We start from the raw sequence: 19,204 nt of genomic DNA, 5'->3' as shown, positions 1-19,204 counted from the left end.
TTAACTGCACTGCAGGACTGCTCATGTTGTGACAAGCACTTCAAACATGTATTCATCTATGGTAGGAAGGTAGGAAGATATACACTCACTTATTCTAGGGTTATTTTCTATTAAGGTGAATACGTTTCCACATCCATTCACCCATGCTCAAGGATAGTAAAAAGATTGGACAAAGGCAGTTTCAAAGGCAATCAGTTTTCATGTCAAGAGCCAAAGAATATACTTCATTTTTTACTTTTGGAATTTGCAAAAGCTGATTTTTTTATTTTCTTCTTGCACCGTGTATGCTATGACATCACAAACATTGTCTATCTTGATTTTTGATTAAATAAGTCCCATAATAATTCATATTTGGGGCAGCACTCTTGTGACTGAGATTAGAGCGTGACCAAACCTGTCCCCCTCCACTGTTGCCGTTAATCCATCTGTCCATCTTTAACCCCTTATCTGAAGTCATGTAGCCAGGGTAACAGCTTTAGCAGAGAACCCCAGTGACAATGGTGCAGTACAGCAAATGCAGCACTGCACCAAATGCCCCAATTCTCTGGTCAATCTGATGCTCTAGAGTTCCCTCACACATGAACAGGACCCCGAGATACTTGAACCCCTTCACTTGGAGCAAGGACTCATTCCCCACCTGTAGTCAGCAAACCATCGGTTTCCTTCTGAGAACCATGGCCAGCTCGACAAAGCACATGTAGAGTGTAAAATTCCCAGATCCCCTCAAGGATTTCTGCAAAACAGCTGGTCCGTTGTTCTACGACAGAATCCAGATTGTTCCTGTTCAATCTGGGGTTTCACAGTCGGACAAACCCTCCTTTCCAGTCCCTTAAAGTAGACTTTTCCAGAGAGGCTGAACAGTATGATGTCCCTGTAATTAGCACACACCCTCTGGTCCCCTGTGGAAAAACCGCGTCAACCAAGACAGCCCCTCAACACCCAGAGACTTAAGCATTTCAGGGGGTATCTGATCTCTGCCATTAAATGAAAGGAAAAAAAAACCAACAACCTTCAGTTGAATCAGAAACTGCACATGTATGGCTGACAATTATCAGCAGACTTAGAAACATCGAAGGATGGGGTAGTGGCATGTTTGCTGAATAGGCAATAACACATGGAGTGTCGCCATCTAAGCGTGATCTGTCCATTAGCTGGGGCTTTTGCATGTGTCTGCCTGTGAAGCTGCTTTAATGATCAGCTCTGTCAGTTTGATGACAGAAGACAGGCAGCCATTCATGTAACTTGTTTTGTCCGTAGTTACCACCAATCTATTACTCACATCCACCACTCACCGTGCAAAGAGCACTATGCACAAAATGGTGCTTTGTAGTGATGGAACAAAACCCGGTAGCCACAGAAAGACCTGATTATATAATATATGCATGTTCACTCATGCGCATCACCTGTAGTGCTGTGCCTGTGGCTATCTGAAGGAGGATATATTAGTTATTGAGGAGTGATCTGCATCTGTGTGTTGTTTAGTCTCTTGCAACACGGTTGAGTGCTTTTCATCACTGAGATGTGCCCATGGACACACATCTTCACATGGGGTTGGATACAATCACACATTTTACGGATGTGTATGTTTTGTGCGTGCTTTACATTTCTATACACTTGTTGTTAGGTAAAAGTTTTTTTTGGTGTTTTGTTTCTTGCTGTTTTAAATAAGAGCAAAATGGAATGTACAGTTACAGTTGTCCAGGTTTGTAGTTGAGTATGAGTTTGTTTTGCAACACTGGCGATCATTTAAATGCTATCAACCAAATGGTTTAATAACATGTACTATCTATCACACATTATGTGGATGTTGCACACAAATTAATGTGTATTCAAAACTCTAGTAAATTACTAATTTTGACAATATTGTGGCATCAAACAGCAACACTTTTTACATCCATCAGTGCAGCCAGTGAAGCAGCTTTTAATTTCACATTTAAAAGTGCATCCACCATGACCGGCTAACACAGTAAAAACACCGCAACAATCTAATAATCAGCTAAATACTGATGAATGCTCATGAATATAAAGGATATTGTGCATGTAGAAATAAAAAGAAAATCAACGTAGAAAATTGCATCTTTGTGCACTTTAAATAAGACACACATTAAATTGCACAACTTCCGTTTAAAACCCAAAGCTTGGAGATGTCCGTGTATGTGCACTATTCACGGCATGGGAAAGAGTTGTAGTTCATTTAGTAGCTCTACAGGTTGTACAAAGAAATAAAATTACGCTGAAGTCTATGTGTGAAAATATTTTTCTATTTCTGAAGTAATTTATTAGCTCAGTAAACATTTTCCTCATGAGTTTTTAGTCTCATCCTCTGGTTTGAAGCTTCTTCAACTCAATGTGATGCTTTTAAATGAACGTCCCATTTGGAGAAAAATAAACCATAAAGCAGAGGAATCTCTGGGGGTGTGGCTACTGTGTGTCTAACAGACCACCCAATCAGGATATAGTACAGAGAAAGTCAATATGGCTGACAGACAAATTACAAACTGGAGGCTTCAAAATTGCAGCTCACAAACAAATGGGTTACACCGCAGTGGGATAACATTTGATAGCTTGACTTGTTATGAAGCATTTAAGTTTTTCACATGCGGATACAATGACAGAGAAAACAGACTTGCCTACACACATACTCACTGTGGCACTGTCAGCTGCATGCAGTTGTGCACACGCTCATGCACACTCCCATCATCTATTCAGGGATGAGCGGCAAAGTGAACCTGGTGCTATTGTTTCAGTTCCAATATGCACGCCCCCAAGGTTGATATGAAGCCCTACTCATTTACACTACATTCGCTACACAGCCTATGAATTCACCTACCAACACACAGCTGCACACAAAAGCAGAAAATCTGAACATGCAACAATCACCTTCAGCAATTTACACTTTCCTTTACATGTTACCTGTAGGTTTGTCTAATCAGAGGAGAATAATTAGCACAGCATAACCTCCTTCCATTATTAGATACAGCCATTTGGTTTATATCAAAGCTTAAAGGCTTAAATATACTTGATTGTGATACGCCTATATATCGGAAATTAATACACAGTGGAGTGAGACGGCAGCATGCAATAAATGAATACAAATGAACAGCATTATCTAGGGTGGTGTCTCTTCCCTATATACACACATTGATATTCATACTTAGACACTTGTAGGGCACAAAGCTGGGCAAGATGCAATGGACAGGTTTTCTTTACAACACCGCTCTAATGATGAGGGTCTTTGAATAACTCGATATATTCAGCCATAACTATTTGCAAAGAGGGAGCCTAGGGAGACAAACATAGAACCGAAGAAGAAATTCTGAAAAAAAAAAAAAGAACTCAAAAAGAAGGAGAGAATTTTTTCCTCTTAGACAAAGAAGCAACGCTGAAACACCATAGCACCAGAGGACTGTGTGTAATTTATCAGTTTCTGAAGGCTACCGCAGACACATTTACTCACTGTGTCATGAAGAAACATATTTCCTCCCTGCCTGTGGAATCAACTCAAATCAGCACCTCTCCCCTGTAACTGAGAGCACTAAGATTGTGTCCCTGTATGCCACAGCATCCATAATTTCAGTATTTATCAATGGTAAATTTTATTATTTATCCACATGGTGTCAAGAATAGGGAATTATGTGTGCTGGAATTGGCTAGACTTTTATCTGACTGTACTGTTCCTTAGGTGTAATAGCGTTTATGAAGGAGGTGGTAGATAACCATTTCTGTCTGATTTCCTAAATATCGTGAACCTAAACAGTTTGACTACTGGTTACTGGAGTTGGTAAGAGCAATCACAGTTTGAAATGACTGAGGAAATTCTTTGTTTTTAAATGTTGAAACGGTTAACAACATTATGACTTGTAAAAATCCTACTGACCAAAAGGGAAAACATATGGGATTTCCTCCTTAATAAACATTGTGAACACTAATCAGATTGTGCACTCTACCCACTGCATGGACTGTGCTTAATGGGAAATCAATCCACCTGAGAGGAGGTTTGAAGTTATGATCAGCCTCAGGCTCAGGAAGAGGAACCGGCTGAAAGCACAACACTGATCTTTAATCAGCCACATGTTCCATGAGTTACATCCAAGCTTTGCTATTGCTACATAGCTAACACTGGCATTAACAGATTTTTACTTCCAAATCTACAGGATACAGGAAATTTCATTCCTCAACACGCCAAGAGCTGCCTCCAGAGATGGAATGTCAATTCTAATTTAGCTTCTGTTTCTCTCACTTTTGTTTGACGTTTTTGTCTGATGTTTAGTCAGACTAAAATAATTTCAGCTAATGGCCCAACATTTGTGCATATTTCCCTTCTTCCTCAATATGGTGTAAACCTGAATCCTACAACTGTGAGATTTTACTTCCACATCTGGATCAATTCTGGTACAAAACAAAAATCGTCCTGGCTGCCAGTGGAGGACAATGACAGCAAATCCCAGATGTGGGTCTGACTTGGGCTGAGGACCCAGGCACATGCTGTACCAGAAGTTTACTCTTTGGATTGCAGAGGGTTTATCTTCTTCAGTGAAAATAGCTGCGTGCTGCTTCTGGAAATAAGACAGATGAGAGCAAATAGATCAAAGCATTTCAAAATATGAAACAGTGAGTTCGAAGAGGCTAAAAACTTCAAAGATCTGAGGGAAATCTTAAAGCCTCATGCTCTTTGCTTTCCTTGATTTGCCATATTTTAGCAATTTGATCTATTTTAAAATGCAAATATTGATTAGTGCTGCTTTAAAGGCCAAATCTTACATTGGCTACGCAGCACACAATGGGATGAGGGGCCAAGGGTGTCTTCTCTGTGTTTCCACACTTGTTGTTGTCTAGCATGGAATTTCAAGTGTTTTAGACTTCAAATCAAGGATTTTAGATGATTCATGTAAATATGGTCTACCTAAGTATTTTCGTTGCCCACTTCCTGTTGTTGGTGCTACACTAGATGGCCTTAAACAACAAAATACCAATAAATAACAGCCATGCGACTGTAACTCTGTCAGTCTTCTGGATTGGTTGTGCCTTTTTTAAATTAATATTATTGTTTTTGGTTTTTCTTGAGTGTCGATAGAAAAAGAGCCACACATGGAATTTACTCTCCACTGGTCACCCCATTCATAAATCTCCGGTTGCCACTGGTTACCACTCATCTCCGGACCTCAGTGCACGTGCCCGTGGGCCGCCGCGCGAGGCTGGACGCTCTGCGTCCGTCAGATGCGGCTGCGCGCTCCACTCCGCGAAAAAAGACTCCGGCAGAGAGCAGTGAGCACAGAGCAACCCACGCTGCCGTAGAATTACTGGAGGGACGCACTTTGCTTCGCTCCTCTGCTACTTTTAAGCGTCGTTCTGCTCGGAGGACTGTTTGTCGTCTGTCTGCGCTCCCGAGATGAACCAAACCGCCACCGTATCGCATCAAGTGAAATGCCAGTCCACCAAGGCCATCAAGGTAGGCTCCTCTGTGTTTTCAACTTCTCCCGCTGCGCTTCGCTCAGTCCAGCTGGGGCTCCTCGGGTCCAAACTTCAGGCTCGGCGCGCTAACGCGCGGCGCCTTTGGAGCTGCTTTGGGACGATGCGGCTCAGTTCAGCCCGCTGAAGTTAGGGCTCCCGTTTGAAAGTGCTCCGCTGAGACATTGAGGTGAGCGGGAAAGCCAAAGCCTTGATGTTGGATGAGGAGACGCACACTGGCGCAGATGCGACATTTTATTCCTATCACGTCGTGCATCTTTTTTCTTATATTGTCGAAATGGGCTGAAAGAACTGAGAGCGTGTCTGCTGACAGAATACCCGAAGCATCACGCCATCAGAACCACTGATGGAGAGGCTGCCGCTGCATCACTTGTTTAACTTTGTCTCGGTGGATCAGCCCGATGTTCAACCTGTGTGTGTGTGTGTGTTCAGATAAAGTGAAACAGTAAGAGGACAGTTAATACCATGCTCTGTTGTCACCGTCACGATCGAGAAACGCCGCAGCATCTGCATTGTCTCCAGATTGTGAACCCAAATGTGGGTTAAAGTGGGAAATTGTGCACGCGCGGTTGCTTCTTATGCTTTGTGTGTGATTGTGTGTGCACTTCTCCGGTCCTCTCTTTGTGTGTTTGTGTATGTGTGTGTGTGTGTGTGTGTGTGTGTGTGTGTGTGTGTGTGTGTGTGTGTGTGTGTGTGACTCAACAACCGTATCGATTTTGCCGCGGGTCCTGTATCACTTTTCAACCTCGATGTCCCAGCAGAGAAATTCAGCTTGGGGCAAATTTATCGATCCTCCTCCCCTCCAACCCTGAGGTGTACAATTTTGGAATCTAAAGCTGGATGTGAGAATTAGCAGAATTCAATTTGGGATGACTGATGGTGGGAAATATGAAATGTTTAATAGGATGTTTTTTTTTTTTTTTTTTTCTCTTGGCACTTCCACATCCACTGCTGCATATACAGCCTGCTGATTCTCCTGATCGCTGACCACTGAGCTCAAGCCAGTTCTTTATCTGTCAACTGTCTTTGTGGTGCTGATGTAGCTCGATGCAGGGAGACTGATTTTCACCAACCGCCAACCATTTTCTAAAGCCTCACAACAGGATGTTGATAAAAGACCCTGGAGGGTGTTTACAATGAAGTTGTTGCTCTCACATTGTGTGTTTCTGACATTTGGATCTTGTGTCCCTCAAACAATGTCACATTTTAGGGCAATATTTACGAATATGGCATAAGGGAATTAAAAAAATATATATTTTCACAACATTTCACAGCATTTTAAATGTTGCATTCATATTAGTTTTTTCAGAAATTAACAATCTTGACCAAAGTGCTGCAGGCATCAGGAATAAAACCTACAGGCTTACATACTAAAAAACAAACAGGCTGATTGGAAGTGGTTTGGAGCACAGACCACCGAGTACACACACACCTGTGCTTCAGGCCCTAACCCTATCCCGGATGGAGAATGTCACATTTGCATTTTGAAGCAAAATTCTTTAATCTGTGAGTTTGCAACAGTATTATGTATAGTATATTATATCATTTTATTTTTGTGTGGTGTGTTAGAAGACAAAAGCTGTGTTTAGATTTGAGATTGTGAGATTGAGATTCTGGTGTTTTGTTCATTTTACCCCCATTGTGGGACACAAGTGGGTCAACTTTTGGCTTTTGGATCAAACTCCTGGCGAGTCAAAAACAACTAAATTTTAGTGTCCATGTGTGACCATCACATAGCCTCCGGAGCAGAGTAAAAACAGCTTTTTTTGTTGTTGATCTTGAACCCCTTTTTCTGAGTTAAAATTCTACTCCTCAGGTGTACAAGTTCTCATCTAATGGTATATGCAACACTAAAACTGTGTTAATTTAAATATTAACTGATTACCAGTGTTAGGAGGAACAATTAAAATATATTTAATTCAACACCGTTTTTAGGGTCAACAATTCTGTATTATTCATATATTTTATGTGAACATGACTTCTGCACAATGTACTGTTTACAGCAGATATTTAATTTAAAACAATAAATCATTCACATTTAACAGTGCAGCTTAAGTCAATAACATACACATTGCACAGTGCAACATTGTGTGACATGAGATTACTCATCATTTAATTAACATTAAATGCAGTTTAACAACATCAAAACTATTACCCTCAGAAATGTAGCAAGGTAATTTACGCCAAAATGAAAGTAACTAGTGCAACTACATCCAAGCTTTTTACTAAATTGAACCAACTTCGTGCCAAGTCAGTGTTATCTTACTGATCAATAAAACTCGGTCAAACAGCTACACAGGCAAAAAAGTTACATTCAATTGTGTACTGGATAGTGAGCTGGGCTAACTCACAACACGACCAAACCACAACAGCAAGAATGAAGACCTGCTTCAAACAGTAACAACATGGTCATAAACGTGCATGTGTTTACATGTACACTGCAACAACTCAAAATCTTACCAAGAATATTTATTTCTAGTCAAAATGTCTAGTTCTAGTCAAAGTCTAGTCAAAACAAATCTCCTTACACTTGAAATAAAACTCATCACCTAAAAAGTAACGTAAGGTTTTTCGACCATTTTCACTTGGAATAAGTAGAAAAAAGTTTTTTTTTTTTTTTTTCTTACTACAAGCAAAAAGAACCTTCCTCCATGGATTTTATACTTATTTCAAGTGAAAATTAGCTTGAAGTATTTTCTTAAGTGTAAAAAGATTTGTTTTGACTAAAAATAAGACATATTCCAAACAACAAAATAAACAACACAAACACACAGAGTATTTATATTATTTCGACTTAATGTAGGTCTATGCTTTTCTTCTCATCTCATTGATAAACACAAATCGTATTTTGTGTGGACGCTATTATGCTACGTGATCACTAAAAGAACTTAACTGCTGAGAAATTACTTGATTCAGAAAACAGCAACGCTACCACCAAGCTACTGAGAAATGTAGTCAGACTACAAATGTAGTGATGCTACTGCCCAACATTGCTGAAAAGCATGGAAATGGTCATGAAAAAAGGTTCATGCTCAATCAAAACAAGAACAACCTTTCTGTGTGGAGTTTGCATGTTCGCCTTGTGCCTGCGTGGGTTTCCTTCAGGTGCTCTGCTTTCCTCCCACCATCCAAAGACATGCAAGTTTAGGTCAATTGGTGACTCTAAATGGGCTGTAGGTCTGAGTGTGTGTGAGAGTGGTTGATGGTCTCTGTCTATCTGTGTGTTGGCCCTGCGACGGATGGGTGACCTGTCCAGTGTGCACCCCACCCTCACCCAGTGTGAGCTGTGATTGGCTCCAGCACCCCCAGAAACGGATAAGCGGTTGAATGTGATTGATTGAATGAATGCTGAAAAGTGGTGAGTTTTCCTCAGTGCCTGTGCAAAGAAAGTCCAACACGATACTCAGTTCCACAACATTTTACCCACTTTGTGAGGTTGACAGTGGCTTGTGGATCAACAAGAAGGTATGCTTTTACATCTTCTTTAAATTTGAGTTTTATTTGCTTTTGATGATGTACCTGTATCGTCAGTGGTGTCAGATCCTTCATTCAGAGCACAGCAAAGAGGGGTATCCTTTAGCTTCTTGACCTCCGGGATGACTTTGTCTTTAAAACTGGGGCTCCATTTTTGCAGGAACCTTGATGCGACCTCTACTCCAAACATCATTAAGAAGTCTTGCAAAATCTAATTAAAAAGGAAGCAACGACTATTTCAGCCACCTCATGTAAAGTTAATATTTTAACGCAACTTTTTCAAATTCATTTTTAATACCTACCAGTCCTTTAGTGTCCAAGAAGCCATTACACATTTCCAGCACATCACCTGAGTGCTGTGGATCGTACAGAATTTACTGGAAGGTTTCTCTAATTTTCTCAAATTATCTGGAAGACTAAGTCACTGTTTGTTCTGTGGTGGAGAAGGGTTAGGGTTATTTCACATTTGCTGGTCACCTGTGGTACTTGTGGTGGCTCTTGAGGATGTGGGACCTCCTTTATGCACCACTTTCTTCAGGGATGGAGAGGCTATTCTGGATTGACATTGCACAGTCTTTATATGCCTTTGTTGCTTTGGCTGTCATGTGTCTTAGGGAATAGAAAAACAAAATCCTGTGTTGGAAACAATGTGATGCACATTTATGGTGTGTTTTGTGCTTATACCCAAAAAAGTAAAGAATCAGCAGCTGTCATTATTTTACGCATACTCCGTAGGGCAATCTTACATATGCCTTGATTGAACAGGGGTCCTTCAAAGCTGGAAGCCGTGTCATAATTTGAAGGGCATGGAACTCCTTTCTTGCTTTAATAACATGAGTCCTGCAGAAACATCAATCCTAAGGATTGTTGTGTTCATTAAAAAATTAGGAAACCAAGTCTTATTTTGTTTTCTTATGCTTCTTTTTTATGTATATGTGCTACAGTGATATTCACCATTAATCACCTAGTGGAATCTTTCAAACTCCCAGTTTCTTCATACTCTTTAATCACAGTCATTCCATGTTGACTTTGACATCAGAATTTGCTCCACAGTCTAAAAAAAATATATACATGAAATGAAAAAATTACAACAAAATCAATGTGTTTATACTAATAACTATGAGCGTGACTACTTGCAAAAGGTATTTATTTCCCAGGTTTCATGCAAACATGTTATGTATGTACCGGAAGTTATATTTACATTTGTTGCATGGTTCCTGTCCAATCTGAATCCCTTATGTCACTGCTCAGACTGCTTGAGGCAGACAGAGTATCTGTCAGATTTGCAGAAGATGGCACTCAGCCCCTTTGATGCAGGACAGACCAATCTGAAAATAAAAGACAGAGTATTGCTTATGAAGGCTAAGCTCAGATACCACAAAACCACTATGATTGCAGTCTATATACATACACTACATTACTTACCAAGAGTCATATATTCTGTCTTGTCTGAGCAGTCACCAGAGTTCCTGGAGGATTCAGCCAATAGCATTTCTGAAGTGCAGCCCATGTTTAATTTATGAGGGAAAAATGATATATTTATTAAGACTGTTGTTATCAGTTAGCAGATAAGTAGACATTCAGCAGACATCTGTCCCTTGGCTAAGATGCAAATCCCATATTTTTTCTCTGCAAACAAATAATCTAATGCATCAGTGTACATAACTAAACTGATTTCTTTGGCTGCAAATTCTGGAAAGACATCCTCATCCCCTTCTACACCGTGGTTATCTGTGACTTTCAGTATTGTGTCCTCTGGCAGGAGAAACCTCTCCTGGACTGTAGCAACGCAACCAGCACTTAATTTTCAAAATACAGTTTTTTGCTCTTCCATAGCTTTATACAAAACAGATAAGTGACCAGCACTAAGAAAATCAGAGAAGCAAACCTCTTCCAATTTCACATATTTCTTCTTTGTCCCTCATTATACCAACTGAGGGTAATAATGTTTAGCTGTTAAAGTTTATACATACTTTTAACCACAGATTTTCATGCAGCATGAACGTTAGCATTGGCATCACCTCATTACAACTCCTCCAGCTACTGAAGCTCCTTGTCTTCACCATAAATGCGCGCTCATTAGTTTTGAGAGGGAAAATGCACTTTTCGGAAATGGCTGCCTAAGCTTTATATCGTTTACAGCATGCTCTGAATAATATTCATTAGATGAATATACCAAATTCAAAACAAGCATACACAGTATACTGTGCCAACTTCAACAGAAATGCTGTGTAAACTGTACCTGCGAACATTTTAAAAGCAGAAAGCTGACTCTCTCTCACCTCGCTACGACATCCAGTTTCATCTGGTTGTGTCCGGTGTGGAGTCGCAGAGGAACAGTTAAATATGAACTCCAGTAGAGGGCTTAAATCACGCTCCTGAACACCCACTGATTGAACTCCATAATATTACTATGACGATAAGAGCTGCCCAGATTGAAGAAGCCTAGAAACTTGATTTAGGCTGTTGAGTATTGCATCCATATAGTTATGTATTTGTATTTGATTCCACTGATCAGTAAGGTTTGTTTCAGTTTGTGTTTTGTTCATGAAGGGTAAGTGGCCATCGTCATCACCATTGTCATCATCATCATCATTTCTGAGGTCTTGAAACATAACAGAATTATGCAGGCCTGATAGAGAAAAAAGCTTTAGCCATGTGGTCTAACTTGCCTCTCTCTTCAAGTTATGGGCCACTTGAATATCTCACAAATGTTGGCAGCCCACATTTTTTTCATTTCAGGAACTGGCCTCAGACAGTGTAGGGCTATATTTTCTAATTTTTATCCTGAGTCTGAGTACATCCAACCATTCTCAGCCAGCCATCCCAATGTGTTAAAGAGTTACTGAATTTCTCAAATGATTTTAGTTTTTATGAGTGCTTAGAGAAGAAATTAAGGGAAGTTGACCACACCTTTGAGATGGACGTTACCAAAGTGTCCAAACACGCGGTTATTTTAACTGGTTAAACTTCCGCATAGGAGCATTTATGGAACTGGGAGTGTCTCAGTCAGTCAGGATTTGGGAACCATGCCATCACTTTGATTTGAAGTATATATGCAAACTGTCAGAGAAGGACATTGGGGAGTATGTGGCTGCTACAAACCAATGAAAGTCAATGAAGGTAATTAGAAAAAACGAATAGGTTCGGCCAGACAAGCCAAGGTAAATACAATAGGAAGAAATAGTAGATATTGCACGGCCTAATTCTTATTGTTGTCCCTAGCCTGCTTACATCCATGTCTGCAATGGTTTAATTTTTAAATGGTACAGCAGGAAGCCAACAGGTGTTGTCAAGGTAAACAAGAGGAATTATGGTGTGACTCTTTTATTTTGTCCTGGTTCACTTCACTTGAGCTTGATTCACTGACAAAGAGTGACAATCAACATGTCCAAATATTAAAAAAAAAACATAAAAAGGCAATATTGTGTCAAAACACAAAACTGTTCAAACGGAATTGTGCTAAGCTCTCGGCTATCTCTCACAATGGCAATAAAGTGAGCTGGAATTACTTTCCTTGAGAATATTCTGCGGTTTAGAGATTTGTCGTAGGCTGGTGCCCTCATGGTTTGCAGGAGTGCTTGCTTACAAAGTGCAATTTGTGAATATCCGTGTAGCTATGTACAGGCCTTTTTTTCTTTTATGGAAAACAAGTTGAATCTCAGATGCTTGCTGCATTTACAATCTCTGTTCCGCATAAAAATTACCCGAATGGTAACTACGGTGTGAGTGTCTGACACGCAGAGGCATCTGTGGTAGCAACGATTGATGCATGAGGTTACATCAGCTTGCAGCAGCAGGGATCGTGGTCAGGATTAAGAACTCTGAAACTCCTCTGTGTTGCACAAAAAAAATCTCACAAATCTCTCTGACCCGTGTCGCCTGGAACTGAGGTTGCAGTGGCTCTCTGTTATCCTCTTAAATGCTCCCTCATATCATAGCTCTGTCTTTATGCCACTGGCCAAGAAATCCAATTAGGGCAAGGGAGCAGATTTTTTTGTGGGTCTTAACTGCTGGGGCCTGGGTGAGTTTAACATGGCTGGACGCAGCCCGAGGCTGGTATCATCAGCAGTCCTTGGAAGTGTCAGGTCCACCCACATGCAGATTGCTGCGCTGAACTGGGATTGTCAGGGAAGCAGGGAGCTGTGTCAGTGCTCCTCTCCCAATGTGCACATCAGTGACGGGAGCATGGCACTGTGTATAAGAATGTGTATTTCTCAAGCTGTGCTGTGCACTGCGGGCTTACACTGACTTTACACGGCAGTGATCTCAACAGGAAGTTTGATAGGTGACAGTGATTATTGTAAGTTCAAAGAAGTGAGCCACTTCTTAAAAAAACAAACCCAAAACATTTTAGGATCCTGTTTCATTATGACAAGGTGAGTGTGTATCAGAGTGTGAACACACCCACATCTGACACCCACTGCTTTAAAGCCATTTTTAGTCAAGTTGCTTTCAAGATGCATGAGCGACAAAACCTCAGAAGTAAAAATTAAAGTGACATGAAGTTTTAAACACAACTAACTACAGCACAACAGTGTCAGTGTAATAAACTGGAAATTCTGATTGATCAAATCTCTGCCCTAGGGAAAAAAAAAGCCTTTCAAAGGCAGTTTCTGCACCAGAGATTAGAGGTATCAACTCTGGCTAGGCTCATAATTGAAACCTCTGCACTTCGAAATACACACGCACACCTTTTTTTGATAGATTTACAGCATGAGCACGGTTCTGCACTGTCAATCAAACATGAAGCTCTTGACATGGTTCAAATATCTCAACCTGTAACTCAAATAGATTTTTCTTGGTGTTGCTTGGTGGTGACGCTGTTGATGTGGGCACGTTCTACTGCTTCACATCATTGAACAAGTGATAGTAGATACACATTTTCTTTACTTTTTAAATTGTAATAATACAAAAATGAATACGCTGTTTAATAAAGTGTTTTTATGCAACAAAACTTGTTGACTGTGTTTGTTGTCTTGCTGAAACTGTGAAAGAAAATTCTTCTGATTTAATTTCATCTTGCACTCCTGGAACTGTCAGTCTCACAAAAAGGACTTGAAACTTGCACCTACATTAGCTGACTTCTCTATTAATTCCTTGACTGTGACTAAAATTCCTTCCTGTTAACTATATGGTTAACAGGTAGTTGATGAATAGGCACAGTACATCCAAGGTGTTGGTCAACTGTCTCTCATAATATCATTTATGATAAATGTTTTCATGGGAGAGTAACACATTAAAAGATTGACACAGCCAAAATTACCCTGGTTAAAACAATTTTTTATAAATTACAAATTGATTTTACTCGAACACTGGAGGTGTTCTGGCTCATTAATGATGGCATTAAAGAAACTGAAATCTTGAGGTTTTGTTAATAGTCCAGATGTTTTGTCCACCCATGATTACACCCACACAGTGTAATGAATTAATTCAATAATCAATTGATGATTATCATGACATTGCAATGGATAGATAATATCTTTATTGGATATGTTTTTTTATCTATAGGCCACAATATTGAAAATCAGACACTGTGACAGTTTTAGTTGGAACCATTAGCCTGTAAAACCTCCTCTCTAATTCACAAATTTGACAAATGGTTTCCTCTGTATTCGACTGGCCTAGTGGAGCTACATTGGATTGTCTGTCATGTCGGCCCTGAAAACTACCTGAAAATAGAGTGTTTCTGTCGCTGCAGATATATTTGGAGCTTAAAGACTGATGTGCTTTGATCCACCTCAAACACTGCCTTATTTCAGGCAAGATGAAGCACTTTGACTAGCTCTCGTACTCCTGCTGAAGCTGAGAGCCAAGTAGGTTTTAAAGATAAATAATGAGAACTGTGTTGATACAGTTTGTCCTGTTCTGAGGCAGAAGAAACATTTTTTAAAAGTTTTGGGGTTTCATTTTCTGCTTGTAACAGTGTAATGAGAAACTTGTCCATCTTTAAACATTCGTATTGTCAATCTTCAGTCCCAACAGACGAACTGTGTGGTTCGGCTGATGCTGATTGGGTTGCTCTGTATTGCGTTATGTGTTTCTGTGTTTCTCTGTTCAAAAATAGATTGTATCAAATGACAAGGAGCATTCATAGCCTACAGACACCATCCCTTGTCTGGATAAACATGTTTTGAACTCAAAACATTTCACTTTCATTTTTTTCTCACTGTGTATGTACACAGTCTCATGCTCAGAACCACTCCTCCGATGAGTATTGTTTGCAGTCTTTCTGCCAGCGCACACCACCGACAGATAGCTCTCATCTCTGTAACTCACCACCCTGGATACTCGACAGCTCAGCTAGCAGGTTATTGAACCTGCGAGGCGTTCCCCCTTGCAGAAGATCTATCACATAAACAGTCTTTAAAAACTGCCCAGGACCGCCTCGCTCTGGGTGTAATAGATTGCAGGAACCGGTCTCATAAGAATGATTGCACTGACTCTTGAGTTGGTGAGTCCATAAATTATAGAGCTATGCCAACCGATCCCAATACATCCTCCCCCCTCTCATTCCCAAGTCTCACAGAGGAATATGCGATAGATTCGTCATTCATTTGTTTTGCAGTTGAGATGTATCTGCCACTCTTTTGTACAACAGCATTTTCTCTTGAGAAGGTGTATTTGTCCCTGAAAAGGAAAATTAATGGGAATTAAAGGAAAATTAACATGATATATCATGTCATTGCTAAAGAAATGCATTTTATAGATGCTGTTTAATGACTCCCACTTTAAAATATAAAGTAGCTGCTCTTGAGGACAATACATTTTTGCGTTATTGAGAATACCAAAAACATAACATGCAGAGATTCTGCTTATAAGCTTTTCAGGAGGACACAGTTTCCACCATAAATCACTGACCTACAATAAAAGTGGAACGTGACTCTTAATTTCATTCTAACATGTTTTACAATGACAATAAAGCTTTCTGATTTCTGAACGTGACTCCAGGTCTGCAAAATGAAGCCAACGCTGAAGAGCCTTAAACTTTCATTCTAAATAATGGCCATCAGGGGAGACTCTACTGGTTTTAACAAGGAGCATTATTGCATTGAAGTCTATCTGGAAATGTTTGCACCTTTCCCTTATTAGCTCGATAAATGTTTTCCTAATTAGTTTATGGTCTCAGTCTCTATTTTAAAGTCTTCAAGATAATATGATGTCCTTTTTTTCTGTGTTGTCTGACCCCACCACAACAGCCGTGATGCTTAAAAATGAGTGGTGGATTCAGTCTTTCTGCACTGTTGAAACTGGAAAACCCAGACCCAGACAAAGCGTGTGATGAACCACAGTTTGTTCCTTATGGCAACAAGTGTAACAGTTCAACCGTCTTTATTTTAGAAGATTAGGGGAGGTGGGTCATCTTTGATATGTTGGACAATGGGGAGCGTGCAGAATGTGAAGACAACACAAAGATTAAATGATGGTCCCATTTAGAGACAAAAAGAGCACAACCCAGGGCACTGGGACGTGAACACTGCGTGATCAGCTGGTGGTTAAGTAAGCTCATTCAAACACAACCACATGGAGTAAAATACCCTCATACTTACTTCTGAGATTTTCAGCTGAATTTGTGCATCTGTATCAGAAAGTCGAGTTTGTTGAAGTCAGTGAAATGATGTCAGGACTAAATGGGCTTTAGCGCCTGCTGTGCAGGGACATTAATAGGTAAGAATGGATAATGAAAAGCTGGCAGTATTCGCTGAATCTTGATGTGCAAAATGAATCGAATGCCAGAGGAGACTTGGTAATATATATGTAGCAAAGGCCTGGACATGATGTAAATGGATTTATGAATATTGGGGGGGTTGTTTGTTTGTAACCAATCACAAGTCAGTGAGTTTTGGAATCAGAGAGGAAAGCTTCTTAAATGCTGAAATATTGGCCTAACTAAATAAGGCAGTTTGCCTAAATGTTTGCATCACACAGGTGGTGTTCTTTCATTATTTGCATTCTTATTGTCTTTCATGGTTTTTCCCTATGGCAGGACCATATGTCCTCATCTTATCTGGCCATTCTGGTTGCAAGAGAACCATTCAACAACTGTTTTTCTTCTTCTCAGAAGCGGCAGACTGAAAACAAGTCTGAAAACAAGACTGAAAACAAGACAGGAAAGAGACAAGGACTGTCTCTTCCCTGTCCTCTTCATGGCAACTCTCCCCCACTACCAACTCTTTAATCCCTTTTATATCAATATAGCCAAAGGTCAACATAAAAATGCCATCATTGTTTTCAGCAACTATTTTTATTAAGCTTGCAAATGAATTTCTACAAAATATACAGAAATGGAAAAGTATTGTAAAGTATTTCTACTTTTTTTAAATTTTATACCTGAAAACAAACTCAGCTACACTTAAACATGACATCCATGGCATGTAGATATGTACATTTTTTCACTGAAGTCTCTTCAGTCTTTCAGTGAAGGTCCCTTAATGTGTTTTTCCAGAGCTTTCCATTTTATCTATCCCAATTAAAAGAAGAAGAAAACTGCATATTTGTAAAACCTAAAAATGAGAGATATTCGATTTTCTCACAAAAAACAAATAATAAAATGAATGAAGGCTGAGTGTCATTGCCACTTCAGTCTCAATGTGCTGTTCATGGTGCTTGTCACTGTCAGTACATTCTTTAACGGGAACCTTTATTCTTCTGTTTTTTTATATGTATATATTTTAGACACTACTGGATTAGCTGGACAGCATAATACTGTTTTAGGGAGGTCCTCGTCCCTAAGAGCTCACTTTGTTTTGCTGAGGGGTGGCTCACAGAGATGGCCAGCTTATGAGCACCAGCTTGTTCCCTTGTCCTCCGGAAGCAGATGACTACATAACATAACTGACTGGAAAACGCAAGTTCTTAGCTCTGTCTGTACGTTTTCAAGCCTGACTGAACTGAATGTGAGAGTGAACAGCTTGAATTAATCTTCAGTTCATACATTTTTAAAATATAAATAATAATAATAATAATAATATTTTTTCTAGACAACTGTGCAAGTATGCTCTGTTGTCACATATGCTCACTTCACCATTTAAAACTTTAGGCCTGTGCTTTTCCTGCTGCATAAACATCTGCTGTGGAAAATGACTAATATAATGATTGTATGTTTTTAGTGGAGTTACTGTTATGATCCTGTTGATGCTGGATGTGAATTATATGAGCAATAAATAAAGAGAAATCTACCAACTCATCCGTCTGGTATTACATACTCTGGAGATGTGCAACGTATTTAATACAAAAAAACATCACGAACAGCCCTAAAAGTCGTGTATCTTCATTTAGCCCATTGGTATTGTCCCGGGCTGAAACTCTAACAGGCTAACACAATGTGAATCTGCAGTCTGCTGTCACAGGGTCATGTCTTTGGACAGTCATACTACTGCGTAGCTGTTTCCGAATGCTGGAGCCAATCCCAGTTCACACTGGGTGAGGGCGGGGTACACCCTGGAGAGGTCACCAGGGACATACAGAGACAACCACTCACACTCACATGCAGACCTACGGACAATTCAGAGTCAGCAATAAACCCAAACATACATGTTGACAGAATGGTGTGAGTCTAAACCCAAATAAGCGACTCACGAGATAAAGTCGCAAATTATTAAATGTTAAAAGTTGTTAAAAGTTCAACTCCAAAATTCCTCTTCCTCAAAAAAAAAAAAAAAACTGGTACGAAATGAATAAAAAAAGGAGCAATAAAAGACGCAAGCAAACATTTGGAAAATACAATAGAATTAGAAAAAACACACAAATCAAAAAGTTAAGCTTTGCACAAAAGATCCAAGTATCAATATAAATTAAGAAACTAGACGACGGCAAAGGATGTGGACCCAATGATGAGATGTCTTAGTTCTACAGGAAGAGGTACGACGACAAACATGACACTGACACAGGACAAAGCAAGATGCAGACTATTTATACACAAAGTAATGGGGAACAGGTGAGCACAGTCAGAGCGGGGAAAGACATTCAGACTGGCACAACAACAGGACAACACCAAGTTCCCAGACATGACACATGTCTTTGGACCATGGGAGGAAAACGGCATAACTGGAGGTTAGTCCAGGAGCTCCACACAGAAGGACCCCAGGCCAGGTGATCAAACCCACGACCTTCTTGTTGTGAAGCAAAAGCCATAACCACTACGCCGCTGTGCTGCCTCTCTTTGACCACTGTTTTTATTTTCTGATCCGTCATTGTATCTCTAACTCTCCCATCGGTGCAGATACCACCACCCTCTGCACTGCAATCGCCTCATTTTCCT

The 19,204-nt window shown here is 40.0% G+C and overlaps 1 protein-coding gene across 1 annotated transcript in view; it reads left to right on the top strand.

Annotated features, from left to right (window-relative positions):
• The first annotated feature begins 5,389 nt into the window (after positions 1–5,389).
• Positions 5,390–19,204, top strand: part of dpp10 (dipeptidyl peptidase like 10) — a 228,194-nt gene continuing 214,379 nt past the window's right edge. Inside the window, exon 1 of the mRNA XM_029529724.1 lies at positions 5,390–5,449. Coding sequence (XP_029385584.1) covers positions 5,390–5,449 — 60 coding nt within the window. The remainder of the gene's footprint in view (positions 5,450–19,204) is intronic.

This window comes from Echeneis naucrates, chromosome 21 (genome assembly GCF_900963305.1).
Source record: "Echeneis naucrates chromosome 21, fEcheNa1.1, whole genome shotgun sequence".
In the NCBI taxonomy this organism is placed as follows: domain Eukaryota; kingdom Metazoa; phylum Chordata; class Actinopteri; order Carangiformes; family Echeneidae; genus Echeneis; species Echeneis naucrates.
The sequence above is the reverse complement of the archived record's forward strand: the minus strand, read 5'-3'. Positions and strand labels throughout refer to the sequence as shown.